This window comes from Macrobrachium nipponense, chromosome 32 (assembly GCF_015104395.2).
Source record: "Macrobrachium nipponense isolate FS-2020 chromosome 32, ASM1510439v2, whole genome shotgun sequence".
Classification (NCBI taxonomy): Eukaryota; Metazoa; Arthropoda; class Malacostraca; order Decapoda; family Palaemonidae; genus Macrobrachium; species Macrobrachium nipponense.
In genome coordinates this window covers 30,549,981-30,567,707 of record NC_061094.1, presented here as the reverse complement: position 1 = coordinate 30,567,707, position 17,727 = coordinate 30,549,981, and the positions used below count along the sequence as shown (strand labels likewise).

Here is a 17,727-nt window from a genome sequence, read left to right as displayed (position 1 = left end):
AAGAGTATCCTCATTGAGAAAATCACTTCGTTTTCAGTCAGAATGAATAGAAGTGGTGTGGTGGGACCCCTGTGACTGAGTCCAAAAGCCCAAAACCAACAGTCTAGTACAAATAAATACTATGACATTCTTAATTAATTTGTATTTTTCAGAGCTAACAAACCTTCGGTCTTTACAGTAGGATATATCTTCTGGCACCAGCTGGAAACTGGTTAAAAACAATCAAAAATTGTAAATGCAAGGAATCTGTGGCATCTGGCATATAATACATAGTTGAGGTGGAAGCAAGTCAGAGAAAACGCTTAAACCTGGTTATGCATGTCTTTCTTCCAATCCAGGATGAAACATAAGAGGGGTGGCTAGAGGTGCACAATCAATGTTCAGACCTCAGGTTTGTTAGATATGAAAAATACATTTGTTCATATACAAAACAAACCTTCGGTCTTAACATTAGGATAAATACTTAGCGCCAGCTGGAAACCGGTAAAGTTTAAAATAATTGTAAGATACCTATCAGTGTAAGGTACCTATCAGTAGCAGGACATTCCTCTCTTTAGCAAGGGGGAGAGTTATGATAACAAACCTACATAAGTGGATGAATTGGTTTGTTAGAAGAACAGATATGCTTATCTTCCTCGGACGCAATGAACTATGACACTGTGTAGAAACCCATAAGTCTGACTCTTTGATATTCATATATATCTTAGATTCTGAAATAGTGGTCAGTTGTTTCGTAGAATACTGGTATTCATGAAACTGATCAAAGGTGGCAAACTCCTAGTTGGTTAATAGTACTTACCTCCCACCAAAAGTAAGTCTATCCTAATGTTAAGACCGAAGGTTTGTTTCGTACATGAACAAATGACAAATTTTTAACCAATTTGTATTTTTCATAACCAACAAACCTGAGGTCTTAACATACAAAGGCCCACCTCTGACCACCCCTCTATCAACTAACCTGGGTTGGAAGAATAACTAACGGGGTCACGAGTTAGAGGGGTATGTGGGTGGCTCCACATGTCTCGTGACCAAGCACAGATGCCAATAGTCCCTTGCGTACACAATTATTTTAAACTTTACCGGTTTCCAGCTGGTGCTAAGTATTTATCCTAACATTAAGACCTCAGGTTTGTTAGTTATGAAAAATACGAATTGGTTAAAAATTTGTCATATTAATGAAAAATTTGTCATTTGTTCATATGCAAAACAAACCTTAGGTCTTAACAGTAGAATAGACTCAACTTGGAGGGAGGTATGAGAAAACTGAACCAACTGGAGGTTCTGCACACCTGATCATTCTTCATAAAATTGAGAATTCTATAGAAGAGGTCCTAAGCCTCTGAGATGTTATATACATATGTGGATATCTAACACCCAATCAACTGTGTTTAAATACAATGAAACATGTCCAGATTCACTGCATATATGGAAAAAAAATAAAAAACTATACCTGTTAAAGCTACAAACCATGTTAGCTGCAAGAAATGGGGTTGTCATCACCCCTCACTCCCCTTGCTGGAGAGAGTAGTTGAAGCTACTGAAGAGCAAATTTGTATGTTATAAGGAACATAAATAGTGCTGTAACAGTATGGCTGTAACACTCACCTGCATCAAGCTAGTTCCAGCATATGATGTGTCTATTCTTCAAACTGCCTGTAGGTATTGAAGAAAGGAGAAAAGGGAAAGAAAAGAAACCAGTCACCTTAGGCAAGATACAAACTGTCCTGCCAGGGACACTGGATGAGTTACACTTGTTGATCAGCCACCACTGAACCTAAGGAAAAAAAGTGCCCAAAGATTTGTGGGAAACATCCTTCAGGTAGAAGTGAAAGTGGTTTGACGCAGTCAGGAACCAGTAGTATTCGAAATTATATGAACAGATAAGTTCTTAAATGCCAGGGAGGAACCTATTCTTCTGATGTCATGTGCTTTTTCATGCACAGAATTGGTGATAAAACTTGACAATAGTAGGCTTCCCTAATCAGCTCATATAGTTAAATTAAAGGGTATTCTAGCCTTTCTTGGCCTGACCTGTGTTAACATAAAGTCTACGACACCTAAGCTCTCGCTGACAAGTCCTTTCGATAACAACGCAGTGTTCTGACAAGGCAAAGCAGAAACTCTTGAACTGAACCCCTTGTGAGTTTACGTCATAATCTTGACCATGGAGCTCTCCAACTCTTCCAAGGAAGCCAAGGTCACTTAGAAAAACTGTTTCCTAAGTCAATTTTCTGTAAGACGATTGAAGCATGGGCTCAAGGGGAGCTTGAGTGAGACTACTCAATACCAGCGGAAGGTTCCACGTAGGAAGTCTTGAGTTCCCTAGGTGAACAAGACTACTCAAAGGTCTTAAACCACAGACTTCGCAGGGTGAAGTGATGTCCACATCTTCCAGATGAACTAATCATAAGGAAGCCCTGTAGCCCTTGCCAGTATAAACAGAAAAAATTTCCTTTGTTCTGAATAAGATCCAGAAGATTTTTATTTATTGAGTGGAGAGAAATCCGTTCGATCAAAGCAGACGGTTCACCTTGTTTACGGCTGAAGAAGATCCTCTGAAGTAGCCTTACATCTGAGTCACTACTCCACAAGAAAATCCCCTTGCTCAAAAGAGACACTAGACAGACTCCATACATGAAGAGATAAAGATCATACTGACTGGTGGTCTCTCTCCACATGCAGTTGGTAGAGAAAGTTGTGGTAAGGTGGAATCTCTCTCGGCACCCTAGAACCACCTGCTTGGGGTCACAAAGAGCTACTAGTGTCATCCTAAGACTGGGGAAACCATTACTCTGTTCGGGACATCACGGAACAAGCAGAACGGAGGAAATACATAACCACCTAGGTTGTTCCCAGTATGCAGAAGGGAGTTGTCTACCCCAGCGAATGGATCTGGAACTATGAACAGTAGACCTCTGGCTTCCTGTTGAACCATGTAGCAAAGAGGTCCAACATGGGTCTTCTCCAAGCAGACAGAGGAGATAATAGGATAACCCAGGGGGATGTCCTAAGATATAAAGGTATGCTCCTGTACAATAAATTTACCTTCTTGCTCCTCAGAAAGCTAACACCTGGGATTAAAAAATAAAGCTAAAAGATTGCTCTTTCTTTCAGTTCAAAAAAAGACTTTACCTGCTATTACTAGAGGTCTAAGGGCTATACAATTTTTGAAAACAAGGATTCTAGGTAAGGGGTGGTCAGAAGACGAGCCATGGTCCCTTCCCTTAGGTCACTGTGATGATCTCTGGATCTTGGGGGTGTCCACATCCTGAGGCAAAGGACCCTCAGATCAACTCCGAGGTGTGCTCCTCCTGAGTTCCTCCCACTGCAGGAGGGAGAACCTCGCCAGACCCCCTATGCCCTTTCTGAACTACTTCCTGAACTACATGGGTGTATGACCTGTCTGGTCCTAAGACCAAATCATGAACATAGGCTCCAGCAGCTGAACCTTGGGAGACTCCTCCCCACCCACTGTTGCCTCACTCCTCCTGGTGTAACCCCATGAAGTTGAAGGGACAGGTGAGGAAAATCAGACACTCTTGCTTGCCCTGCTAGCAGAACTAGCAAGTCGCTGTGATGATTACGGCAGGAGTCTAGGAGAGTGTTCTTGCCCTGGAGAAACGCTTTTCCGAGGAGGGATACAAGACTCTTGCATAGCAGGAGACATGCTTACCACCGCTGAGCCCGGTCAGTCACGCGAACGTGACCATGGGTTGGGTGGAGTTGTGAGCACTCACCTGACTGACAAGAGCTTGCACCATCCTCACCACACGCCCCAGTCTTCTTCAAGGTCAAAACCATGCGAGAGGACTGAACGGGGGACCTCCTACCAGTCTCACTGCATGAACAGTCCCAAGAGATCATCACATCAGCCCTGGGACCTGAGCGGTCACTGCGAGGGTGCTAACTAGGAAGGTGTGAGACACCTGAGTAACTCACTCCTTTCTTCTGCTCCATGCCTGTGTCACAACAAGAAGACTCAGCGTCAGTGACTGGATGCACGCGAATCCACAGATTTATGTGCATTTGGGGAATCCTGCAAACGAGCACTCAACATGGAACTTGTCTTAGAGGAGGAACCTCTAGGACTAGCAGCAGAAACACAAACTGAAGTTTGCGCTCCTATGGCTCCTGTCATGCTAGACCCTGAGGACCGCGTCTCCCCGAAGGAACAGGAGAGGCAGTGGAAGACCCAACTGTCTCCTCAGTGTGAGGAGGCAGACCCTTAGAAGTCTGTGACAAGACTTCTTAGGGGGACTACCTTCTTCGGCAGGGGAGCCTTAGAAGTCGAAGGGGAGGAGGCAGCAGAAGACGACAACACCTTAAGAGCTCTCTTCTTCTTCAATAGATTCCTCAGGATGGCAGTAAGGTCCCCAATCAAAAGGGCAACTGGAGCAGGCACAGGAGTGGCAGTCACATGAACATCAGCAGGGGCATAGGCAGGAACAGGGGCAGCAGCAGGCACAGGCACCACAGAGGACCTAACACCTGGTGGAAGATTCAAGGGCGAAGGGGCTCAAGGTGCCACAAGGACAAATGTGGCTGGGGGTGACATCACAAAACTAGGATGAGGCACAGACAGGTTTTGCTTTGACAAGTGAGGGCGCGTCCCCATCACCACTGAGGGCATGTCACTGGTTGGGTGATGGATATAGACCAAATGCAGGGGTGCCACATAACCAGGTACAAAGCTGAAGCTGTCACTGCCACAGCCACGTGAGTCACAGGGACCAAAGGGAAGTGTGGCACCAGGCCCTGCAACAAAGGAAGGCCAAGCATCAACCATGACTGCTGCAAGTCCCCAGAGGGTGATACTGCCAACTCTAAGGAAGCAAAACTTGGGTTTATCAAAGGAGACTCTCATTGTTCTGAGATGGAAGGATCCCCTCGGAGCAAGACGAGGCCCCTATATACAAGACGTCGTTGTCGCCAGCCCTCCCCCCATCTTCTTCACCCAACGAGTCAGATGAGGGAGTAAAGGGCAAGATTTCCCTAGAACGGGAAACAGCAAGTCGGGGAAGCTTACAAGGGGGAAGGAAGGATGATGAAGGATCAGCCACCATGAGTCATTGGGGGCATGTAGCCCTCAGACAAAACCCTGGAAGCCTTCCCCCAAGATCACTTCCTTCCTTACTGTAAATCTCTTGTACACTCACACCCACACCCTTGGCATTTAGCACAAAGGGCATGAGGGTCTAAATCCACAAAGTTTGCTCCCACATCTCTTCCCTCCCACTCCACGACATTCACTGGAAGAAGGACTTGCATGGCTTATGTGAATCGTGGATTTGTATTTCAATATCACAAATACACAAGTATAAACCATACACAAACAGCAACAGAAAGATCTCACCGAGAAAGGTGAAAAACATTCAACAGCAGTCGGGGCAGAGATGAAAAACACGTCTTCATTTGGTGGCGACCAAAAGCAAATTGGAATATTTACATCCAGTTGGGCAGGACTCATAACTAGCAGAAGTAGTTAACTGCCTAACTATCTTGTTTGCAACTTCAACAGCCGAATTTCAGCCTATGCTGAAAGTAATTCCTAATGTAAAGGACTAAGGGTTTGTACATCGTGTAGGAACAAAGAAAAATTACCCTGAGTCAGAAGGAAACTAGTAATGCAGCAAAGTTCTTGCTGCATTACTAGTTTCCCAGGTATTACAGTTTACATGTTAAGGTTAGAGCTACTTATAAAACTTTGCTACTGTATAAGGACAATTCTGTGCCTTATAAACTGTATAAACAGTGCATATTTAGGTTAATCAACAGCAGCACTCTCATTAAGTATGTTACCTGCCCATTATATAAATAATGTCTACATGTGCAAAATTTCTTTCTGACAATATTCTGGCTAGTTTTAGAGATGTCGCCTGCATATTTTGAGGTTGATTTTACTATACATACTTAGAAACAGTAGCTGGATGGTAACAGTAATAAAAGCTGATTTTATTGTAGAATGTCGATGCATATTGCCGAACATTTATTTTTTCATCACATACATTTGTTGCCTTGAATGATTAACATGTACATATTGAAATGCAGTGAACATTTGTAGCAATAGTAATGAACATTTGTTGTCTTTTCCATGCAAATAGCATAGCACAACTAGAGTTAATATGTTTTAATCCCGAGGGGTATATTTAGGAGTGCATTTCAATGTAAAAAAACAAGTAAAACAAAAAACTACTGCTAACAGGTACTAAGAGAAATTAGGACTGCCTTACGGAAGAAGTTGCAAAGTTGTAATACAAATGTTCTTGCTCTTGAATGAGTTGCATTATAATTTTTGTTCATAATTTTTGTAGGAAAAGAAAAAAGAAGGTGGGTATAACCATAATAATCTGTAAAAGGACTAATTATCAATTATTCCTAATCTCACTTACCACAAGTAGAGGACATAGAAAACTACCCACATTTTCAGTTTTAAAAGCATGCACATAAAATTTACTCTCACCTTCAATGTTTTAAGAGAACCTCCTTGAAATGCTACTGGAGATAAAAGTGTAGGAGGCACCCCAGCCAGAGGACCAACTGTTGAAATACAACTACGACTATTCAGAAGAAAGTTGACTAAACCCTGAATCTCCATCCCTTCAACATACACTAATGATGTAGGAGTGCTGTCAATATTTTTGTATTTTACACGTTCTCTGAAAAAAAATAATCATGGTAAAAACCCATCTCATGTGCACTAACATTGTTTTCTTATAACACATTACAGTGGACCCCCATTCATGTTCACGGCATTCATGGACTCATGAATTCGCAGATTTTTCTATGGGCCATATCTACCTCTTATTTGCAGGAAATCCATTACAGGATTCCCCAGCTTACGATGCTTTTCAGTTATATTCCTTGGAAATTATTTCCAGGTTTATGACGCATGTTCCAGGGTTACGTCGCTTATTACGCCGATCTGGCGGAGGAAATATAACTAAAAAAATGCAAAATAATCAATATTTGAAGGTTTTTTTTAAAGAAAAATGCAATAAAAATGCAGTTTACATACTTTTTAATACACCCAAAGAATTAAAAGTAAGGTTTTCTTAGGATTATTGACGATTTTCCGGCTTACGACGATTTTCTGCTTACAGCCTGTCTCAAGAACGGACCCCGTCATAAGCCAGGGACTGCCTGTAATTTATGTATTTTCTTATCAATTTCACGATTAAATTTGCTTTCTGTGATAAAACTAAACTATTAAAAAAAACCAGGTATAAGATTTTTTAGTCGGTTTTCTTGAGTTTGAACTAACAAAATAGGCAGTTTTTACCGTTTTAACAGGATTTGCGGATTCTAGTCATCCACAGGGGGTCTGGAACACATCCCCTGCAAATGCAGGGAGTCCACTGTATATACTTATACTAAAACAAACATAAAATTAGTACATGTCATATTCACTGAAAATAAAAGAGTACCATACTCTACCCACTAAACATCTATCTTAAATAATTCTCCAGAATTAAAAAATAGCAAATACGTAATATCTAAACTTACATATTTTTTAAGGATTTCATTTGAGCATCAAACCAATGGTTGGAAACTTACAATTTTACACGGCTTGGATTTAGATTAGGAAACTGTGAAGTTTCAACTCCAAGGTCCTCAAGCCAGGACTTTGCTTCCTCTCCTTCTTCTTCTAATTCTGTCCCTAGTTGGTCTTCAGAATCACTTTCTCCAAGTTCACCTTTCTGTTCAGAACCACCTTTCACTAAGCTTGCATTGTGAAATGGCATTTCAAATTCAATATCTGAAATTTCCAAAAATTCTAATGAGATTTCTTCTGATATCTGCCAAAATGTCAAATGTCAGTTCCATAATGCTAACTAGTGCTGAGGACATATGTTGTGGTGATATATGTACAAAGTGAAGAAATAAATACAGTACACTTAGTAAATGCTGCAATAGAGAAGACAGCTGGTTAGTTAACATTATACTAGATTTATGAAACCCTCACTAAAAGCAGCTCCAATAATTGAAAAAAACCGTGGAAGCAAGCACAAAACAGACTGGAATAAAGCAAACACCCAAAAAGAATGAAATTCTCAACATGATCAAAAAGCAATATTACATTTCAAGTATTTATGATTCAACTGAATGTTCACTTACTATTGTTCATGTCATGCATAAAATAATTTGTTATGTTGACAATAGTAGCTTCATACAAATGTCTAATTATAAAGGCTTATGCATTAAAAGAGTATTAAGCAAATTGCTTCAACATTGTAACCGTTATCCAATTATTATTTTCTCAGATTCATAAGGAAACTAAAACAATTATGATTAAGGTTTAATTTTAGTCACATGCAAGTTATCACAGAGCTATATTTTCCATTTTCATTCTTAAACATAACTTTGCTGATGCAGTTCTCAAAGGATTTGATGAAATTCACCCAGAAAAAAACCCATTGGTATAACTACCATTCATCTTTGTTCATGTAAAAAGCCATCATGTGAAAATTAATTTTTTTTCTTTGCACAAGCCCATCACTTTATGACTGCCTTCAGGTGTTTCAAGATTTTTCAATACACACTCAAAAAGGAAGGAAAAAAGATTTCAGTTTATAACTGAGTTCCAAAGTCACTATAGTACAGGCAGAAAATGGTCATATGAAGTGTTGTCTATTCAGTCAGGAGTGCACATTACCTCATGAAGTTTAGTTTTTAAAACCTATTTATTTGGACGCTACAACCTGATTAGCTGTTTCAGCAGGGAGAGAATTTCTATTCTGACACTGGGTTTCAAGGACTCTAGAGCTTAAAAAAAAAAAAAAAAAAAAAAAAAAAAAAAAAAAAAAAAAAAAAAAACCTATTCAAACAATGTGTTTGAGAGCCTAGAGTCCTTGGTACTAAAAAAGGGTCATGAAATTGGTTAGTACAGTGGGTCCCCAGTAATCACTGGGGTTAGGGGCCACAACGCCCCACATTAAGCGCAAAACTGCAGTAAATTAGAACACCACTTTAACCTTTACCGAACGGGTAAATATATTCATATGCAGCTCCTCAGGCTGGGTAAACTTTGAGGTCGGCCAATTTACGAAAAAAACCACATCAATGGAAAGAGGATTTTATGCAAATGTAGATGGTGAAAGAAAAAGAAATCCTAAAAAAAGGATTTTGACGTAGGAAAAATCTATTTCTGGGCGATTGGTTCGTGTCGCCCAGCAAAATAATCCTTTAGTTCATTATTTCTTAGGTAAATGATCTAACAAATACCAGAGAATAAACAAAATAAAGAAGAGGTCAGTATAACTGACTCGCTCACCCAAAATAAAAGAAGGGTGTCGGTATGGTCACTAGGGCAAGTGAGACCACTACCACGAACTTCTTGCCATTTAGAAATTTCCCACAACAATCTCCCTCAAGGAGAGAGCCGACCCACAGAACGGGGCGGCAGCTACTACTACTGCAACCCACGCCAAGCCGACTGCCGCGCCTCTGGTGGCTATCTTGAAGTTAGCAATCAATCTTGGGCGAAGGGTTGGGAAGAGGTGGGATTTCGCTGGGCGACACGAACCAATCGCCCAGAAATAGATTTTTCCTACGTCAAAATCCTTTTTCTGGGCTCAGTTCGTGTCGCTGCGCGAAATAATACCAGAGAATTAGCACAAGATTGAAAAGAATAGAGGGTCTCAATAAATCTAAAAACTTAACTAAATACTATAATTGGAACAAAATTGAAATATTCATACAAAATCTTCAGACAATTCTGAGTAAAGAATAATAACTAAATGTAACTTACAACTATAAATATTTACAAAAGTATATACATAAGTTACAGGTATGAATATGAAAATTAACATGTGTGGAAAATTTTTACATAAATAACACACTCAATAAGTTTTATCGATACAAATCCAAAAGTTAATAAACCATTGATAATGGGAGTGTGGAACCCTAGCATAAAAATAAGGGGACCACACTCTTAATGATAATATATACAACCATTTGTGGGTGACCCTAGCATAAAAATAAGGGACACCCCACTAAACAATCATGAGAGCAGCTAAGACTCAAGACCAAGTGTAGAGCAATATGGTAGGTTAGACAAACTGTTAGGTAAGGTAGGTAGACAGGAGATCTGGATCTTCAACTGTACTACTAGGCAGAGTCAGGGGAAACTATGTTACCCGCTGCAACTGCTGAAAATTTCAGAGATTCCAAGGACTTCAAGTAGTGACGCTTAAATACTGTCGGCGATTTCCATCCAGTATATTTTTTCAAATCATCAAAATTCATATGTTGAAAATAATTGATTGAGGTGGCCACTGCCCTGACATCGTGTGCCTTAGGGAAAGATTCAGGGTTAGCTTGTTTAATAAAGTATAGGATCTGTTGCCTAATACCTTTAATTGATAAGGTACCACCTTTTTCTCTCCTAAAGAGGGGACCCGAAGAGGAGGAGGATGTCCTAGACAGAAAGGCTCGTAAGGTCATCACTGGACAAAGAGAAAGGTCTTGGGGAAGGGGAATGACTTTCCATGGTTCCCACCTCAACAAAGGATCCTCATTTTTTGCTAAAAAGCTGCGATCCGGAGAAAGCAGAACTTCTCCTGAGGGAAGAAATTCTACGTGACCCGAATCTCTGGATAGCGCCGACAGTTCTGAAATTCTAGCTCCTGAAGCCAAGCTTAATAAAAATAATGTTTTTCTTAAGAGCATTATGAATGAACATGTCGCATTATCTGTATCTGAAGCCAGTTTTAGAACATCATTTAGAAACCATGACACTGAAGTAGGCCTTACGGAAGGTCTAAGTCTAGCACAAGCCTTGGGAATAGACGAAAAGTAAGAGTCTGTTAAGTCTATATTAAAACCCAACTGAAAGATCTTCTTCAAGGCTGACTTGTTTGTCGTAATAGTGCTAGCTGCGAACCCTGTTTCAAATAAGGACCTGAAAAAGGATATGGCTGAGTTGACTGTCGTGATTTTAATGTCCGATTCTCTCAGGAAAGATGCCAACTTTTTAACTGCAGCATCATACTGCCTCAAAGTTGAATCCCTTTTATCTGATTCTAAGAAGAGGATATTTTGTGGATCTATATTTGCATCCCTCTTGGCTGCAAACTTCATGAAGTCCATAAAGTTAGGGCTTTGAGAATTCCTGAGGAAGCGAACACAGTCTTCATTTGTACCGACTGGGAGAGTCTGGGATTGGGAATCCGAAGGGGACGAAGACCCAATTCCAGCAGCAGGGGTTACCAATTGCTCTTCAGCCAGTCCGGAGCTACTAGAGCTATCTGACCCTTGAAAGTCCTGAGTTTGCTCAGAACTTTCAGGAGAAGATTCACCGGAGGAAAGATGTAAATCTTTTCCCAGTTGTTCCAGTCTATGGATAGAGCGTCTGTGGCATAGGCCAGAGGGTCCAGGTTGGGAGCCACATAACAAGGAAGTTTGTGGTTTGCTTGAGAGGCAAACAGATCTACTTGCAGACCTGGTACCCTCCGGAGTATCCATTGGAACGAACTGTTGTCCAGCGACCATTCCGACTCCAGTGGAACTGAACGGGATAGAGCATCTGCTATAACATTTCTCACTCTGGCCAGATGGGTGGAGGAGAGGTGCCAACTGAATTTGTCCGCCAGGGAAAACGATGGTCTTACCCATGACCATGATTCATTGTGGTTCTTGTTGACCTTTGGAGGCCTGCCCCCTGGTTTATGCAGTGAACTAACTACCTGCGCTGTCCAGAACTAACTTTACATGAGAGTTCTTTGGTGGAAGGAGCCTCTTCAGAGTCAGGAACACTGCCATTGCTTCCAATACATTTATGTGAAGCTGGCGGAATTGGGGTGACCACGTTCCTTGAACTTTCTTGAACTGAGAATATCCTCCCCAGCCGCTTAATGAAGCGTCTGTGTGGATAGTGATTCCCGGAGGAGGGAATTGAAGAGGCACTGACATGGACAGATTCTTCATCTTTGTCCAAGGACGCAGACGATTTCGGAGAATCTGTGGTATTGCCGACAACTTGTCCCTGGATCTGACATTTGCTCTTGAGCGCCAGATCCTGGTTAAGTCTTTCAGTTTGGCTTTCATCAAGATGTTTGTCACTGAGGCAAACTGAAGGGAACCTAGGATTCTTTCCTGGTTTCTCCTTGAAGCATATTTGTACCTTAGAAATTGCTTCACTGACTTCGCTATTTCCTTTCTCTTGGTTACTGGAATCGACAGTGTGTGAGAAGATAGATTCCATTGAATGCCCAGCCATTGAAAGCGGGACTCCGGAGTGAGTCTTGACTTTGTCATGTTTATCTGGAAACCCCACAGATCATTCCAGGAAACTGAATGACTTTCTTTGTGGCTTTGCGGCATTCCTCGACTGTTGGTGTCCAAATCAACCAGTCGTCGAGGTACGCTACTACCATTATCCCTTGAGACCTTAGTTGCTGAACAACTACTTCCGCCAACTTCGTGAATACCCTGGGTGCTACGTTCAGACCGAAGGGAACTACCTTGAAGGAGAATGCCTGGTCTCCCAGCTTGAAGCCTAGGTAAGGGCGAAAGTGTCTTGCAATAGGGATATTATAGTATGCGTCTGTAAGATCGATAGAGGTGGTGACGGCCCCATGGGGAAGTAAGGTTCGCACCTGCGAGATAGTCAGCATTTTGAACTTGTCGCAGCGAATGGCCAAGTTTAACTGGGACAAGTCTAAGATTACCCTTCTTTTTAATGAGCCTTTCTTTGGCACGCTGAATAAGCGACCTTGAAACTTTAATCGCTTGACTCTCGCTATTGCTCCTTTCTGAAGGAGTTCCTCTGCATACTCTGTCAATTCCTTCGATGGAAGTTGAAGGAATGGTCTGGGTGGAGGGGGGCCTCCGATCCAACTCCAACCCAGGCCTTTCAACACAATACCTTGTTCCCATTTGCTGAATCCCCACCGATGCCGGAAGAGAAACAGTTCCCTCCTACCTTGGAGATCTCACTGCTGCTGAGTCGAGTGACCTCCGCGGCCTCCACGGAAGTGCTTTCCCCTGTTAAGCGACCTTCCTGATCCTCTCTGACGAAAGGATCCTCTAGCTCTACCTCCCCTGGCGAACCGGTCGAAGTGTTGGAAGGCCTGGCCTTTGAACACCTGGTTAAATGCCGGGGAGACAGCGTAGGACGTGGAAGGCTGAGCTTGTGGGGAAATCAAATAGATGGGCTGAGCCTGGGCCTTCGACGTGGAAGGCTGCCCTGGCTGAACGACCGGCACCGCAGACACAGCCTGACTGAAGTGCTGAGGCTTCTTCTGGTAAGGCTGAAACCGTTTGGTCTTTTTTAGTTTCTTGCCTGTAGATGAAGGGTCTTGACATATCTTAGCGAAGAGGCCCCAACGGTCTTTGAGGCTTTGATTGAGCCTCGTCGCCTCGCTTTGAACCTCTCTAACCATCGCTTCTGGGAAGAGGTCTGCCCCCCCGATGTTAGAGGAGAGCAACTTATTCGGCTCATGCCGAATAGTTGCTTCCTGGAGGACATGCTTACGGCAGTTGACCCTCGCAACCACAAACTCGTACAAGTCCGATTGGACTGTACAAGTCTGTGATTTGGTCAACAGCTTGAAAAGCGGCTCCGAAGCGTAAGATATGGCCGCTACCTCAGTCATTGCCATGGTGTTGATAGACCTGGCCAGTCTAGTTTTAGCCTCAAACTCGGACTGAATGAGGCTATCGGGGAGTCTTGGAAGCTTCTCGCCGAACTGATCCATCGCACAGTCCAGCTTAAGCTTGCCTACCGAAAAAGTATTCGGCAGGTCTTCCCACAAATCTCCAAGCGAAGGGAGCTTGGAGATTTGTGAAGGATGATGTGGGGTCTGCTTCCCTCAACTGTGGCAAGGGCTCTCCCTTTAAGCCAGCCGGGAGGGTAACGCTGGCGATCTTAGTCAGGAAAGGAAGAGGAGTCTCTTCCTCCATCGTAAAGATGGTGAAAGGACTCTTAAATGCCTGGATTCTGGTGTTGGAGCAGTCCATTTCATCCAGACACCGGAGCCACTCTCTCTGAGCCTGGTCCCTGGAGTACAGCACTGTCTCCCTAGGAACCTTATCCTCCTTGTTCATAGCAGCCTCCGTCAGCCTGGCGTAGCCAATGAACGGAGGTTGAAGATTCTCTGGGTAAAACTCGAAGTCTTCAATCCTTCGAGTACCACACTCCGGGATGGAAATGAACCCGTCCTGGAAAGGAGCGTAGGAAGCTACTCTCCAAGGGTTGTTCATGGAGAATGGAGGGAGAGAATCATGAGGAGGGAGCTGGAGCAGGCCTACGCCAGGTGCCGGGGAGGCAGCTTGAGGGGCCTGATTGAAGCCAGACATAAGATTTTCCTGAGTGGCAATCCTGTCCGACAATTGGGAGAACATCTGCTCCATACTTGTCCTCAGAGACCCTACCAAGTCTCCCATCTGCTGCATCATCCCGACGGAGAAAGCGTTGGGATCGAAGCTAGGAGCAGATGTCGACGTGGATGGGTAACTCACCAGAGGTACCGAAGGGGAAGGAGAAACCACTGACTCCGCCGGGTATTAGAAGCTGAAGACTTACGAGAGGACGACGCCGAAGAAGTCTTTTTAGACGACGACGTCTTAGTCAGGGTTTTCTGCGCTCTGTGACCCTTCACTTTGGGAACCACAGAAGCGCTGGGCGTAGTATACGAGAGCTCCGCTCCCGTAAAGCCCTGGAAGGAAGCAGGAGAAGAAGATCCAGTGGCGCCCAAGGGAAGCCCTTGAGCGTCCAACGTACCTACCTCGACCAACAGATCATCTACACCTACCATAGGCTCTACATTTAAATCTAAAGTGGCGACCTCCGCCGAGATATCCTGGCCTGGTTCCTTCATACACGCGGCGACCTGCCGCTGGATCGCCGTCATCGTCGGGGCTGCCTCCGCGGGGTCGACATACCCTGTCGACTTGCCGCCGGGGAACAGCAGGACAGCCATCCTCTTCTCTAGGATGTAGGGCTGTCCCTTGGCGGCGTTCTTCCCGAAGCCGCCGACCCAAGCCCTCAAGGTTGCCAGAGCAGTCTCTCTAACCACGGCAGCCTGGAAGAGAGGGTGTCTGTTAGATTTTAGGCTAAAGTTGAGGTTCAACCTTAGAATAGAATAAGCTTAAGACTAGACAGTGTCAGCATATATTCCATAATATTATGGGGAACTTAAGCTTAAAACATATTTCAGAACTTAAGCTTAAAACATATTTCAGAATTTATATCGTATGTATATACTGATGGAAAATACTCACCCCGTCCAAAAACTGACTCACGAGATCGTAGCAGATCGTACACGTCTCATGGAACCAGACCTGCAAATTCCCGTGAGGAGTCGCACACGGAGCATGAGACCTGCAGACCTCATGCCCGCAGGGATCCTGGAGAACAGCGTTGCACCCCGGGTGCTAACACTTGGTAGTCTGTACGTGGAAGGATACATGAGTATCGATATAACACTCACAGGGCTACTCTAGTACTCTGTTGCATGCCGGAGAATGATAAATTTTTGGGCATAACCCCTCCCCTATCGCCAAAATAGGAATAAAATGAGGACTCCGGTGTAGGCCGGAGAATGAAAACAGTAAGGCAGGGGAGGGACCCGGCTTAAGATAACTTATAAATAACTTATAATTAACTTAAGCATAAAACAGTAAAAGTAAATCCGGAGAACGACTCCGAATTGCGGCGCTGTCCGACTCCGCCGGCTACGCCGGAGAGACCGTACGGTGTAAAGAGCAAAAGTGACCAACTGAAACGCATACACTCCGCCGGCAGGCGGGGCAACCGTACCTCCCCCCCGTAATCGATGGGGCTCCAGGAAAGAGAACAGAGATCCGTCATCGCGAGGAGGGGCGAAAACAGTACTCGAGCATACAGCGGAGCGCCGGAGCAACAAAGGCGGGGGGAGGCCAACCCCCCGACTCCGTCACAGCGAAGCACTACCGAATCAGGGAGACAAGGTCACTCCCAGCCAAGTGTCTGTCCAGACTCCCCTACTCCCTCCACGTAGGGAGAGAGGGAGTCAGGCCCGGATGGAGCGAGCAAGGACAAACCTCCCTCCCCCCTACTCTATGGTGAGAGCGGGGGGAGGGAAAGGTGACTGGGACGGGCGTCTGGCTGTACCGCGATCATAGGATGACCAAGGTACGATAACACAACACAAACGACAAAATCGGTAGCCTAGGCTAATGCAACCAAACTGATCAGAAAGGTGCAACAAACGTGATGCAACAAAACTGACAATAAGGATGCAACAAAACTGAAAAGAGGACCATGGGACCACTGATACCTAGGCTAAGCGAACAGACCAGACGCCCTAGGCTAATCAAAACACAATAAATAAAACAAAAGTAGGGGAAAATAAAACATAGTAAGAGAAAATATCCATGAGTGTACGACTAACCCGAAAGAAAGTCTACCACTCAAAGCTAGCCTGGGCCGATACGAAGAGCGATGGCTAGGGTCTGGATCAGAAAAAACTGAATGCCTACGTAAGGTAGAGAGACATGCATGCATGACCTAAAACCAAGGCAGGCTAAATCCCCTAACAATATCATAATAAAAAGGACTAGAGACGCACGTTAAAAGTAAGGGGAAAGGTTCCAGGTATGGGAGACCGAGAACCAAACCGCCATGAGGCAGAACAATGCCGCCATGCTCCCGACCGGGAACCTGTATTTATACCTAAAAGACGGCAAATACAGGCTCGAGGAAGGAACAAAACTAAATCGGAACCTTTCGGAATACTACTTAACTTAGCCGCTGCAATAGCCAAACGTTCCATGGTGGCGAAAAATCACGTAAACAAAGCACAAAAAACAAGAGCAAAAGAAACGCGTGGGTCTCTTGGCCTGCTAACATAAAGGATGGCCACCAGAGGCGCGGCAGTCGGCTTGGCGTGGGTTGCAGTAGTAGTAGTTGCCGCCCCGTTCTGTGGGTCGGCTCTCTCCTTGAGGGAGATTGTTGTGGGAAATTTCTAAATGCAAGAAGTTCGTGGGTAGTGGTCTCACTCGCCCTATTTGACCAAACATACCGACAAACCCTTCTTTTATTTTGGGTGAGCGAGTCAGTTATACTGACCTCTTCCTTATTTTGTTTATTCTCTGGTATTTGTTAGATCATTTACCTAAGAAATAATGAACTAAAGGATTATTTCGCGCAGCGACACGAACTGAGCCCAGAAAATTTCCCTACCTTCCACAAGAAGTTGAAAATAACTATTCACAACCCCTTGTGGCGCCTCTTTTACAAGACAATCGTAAATTATACCAACTTATATACAGCAGTACCTCGAGATACGAAATTAATCCGTTCCGAGGCGCCTTTCGTATCATGAGGTTTTCGTATCTTGGACCACATTTTACATGTAAAATGGCTAATCCGTTCCAAGCCCTCCAAAAACACCCCAGTAAATTTCATAATAAAGCTAAATTGACCTATAAACAATGAAATACTACAACAATTTGGACCATTCAATATCTAAATTAATAACAAAATGCAAAATAACCTGTAAATAAAGTGTATTAGTGTACATGGTATACAAGAAATACTGTACGTAAAATGTGGAAGCTTACCTTTCGAGTGAGGCTATCTCCGAAAGTGGCGGCAGAGGAGGAGGAGGACAAACGGCAGATACGTACGTACGTACGTACACTTAACTTTACGAAACACATAAAAAAATTTAAGGAAAACTAAACTAAAATTTACAAAACACATTAACAAAACTGTAACACTTAACTTTACAAAAAACTAAAATT

General features: G+C 43.6%; 1 protein-coding gene across 4 annotated transcripts in view; it reads right to left on the bottom strand.

Moving 5' to 3' along the window:
* LOC135207301 (protein downstream neighbor of son homolog) overlaps positions 1 to 17,727 on the bottom strand; it is a 315,011-nt gene that overhangs the window by 55,769 nt on the left and 241,515 nt on the right. For all 4 annotated transcript variants that reach the window (XM_064238975.1, XM_064238977.1, XM_064238976.1 and 1 more), the window contains 2 exons: positions 7,555 to 7,756; positions 6,461 to 6,656 (listed from right to left, as the gene is read on the bottom strand). In XM_064238975.1, the coding sequence (XP_064095045.1) occupies positions 6,461 to 6,656; positions 7,555 to 7,756 (398 nt within the window). The remainder of the gene's footprint in view (positions 1 to 6,460; positions 6,657 to 7,554; positions 7,757 to 17,727) is intronic.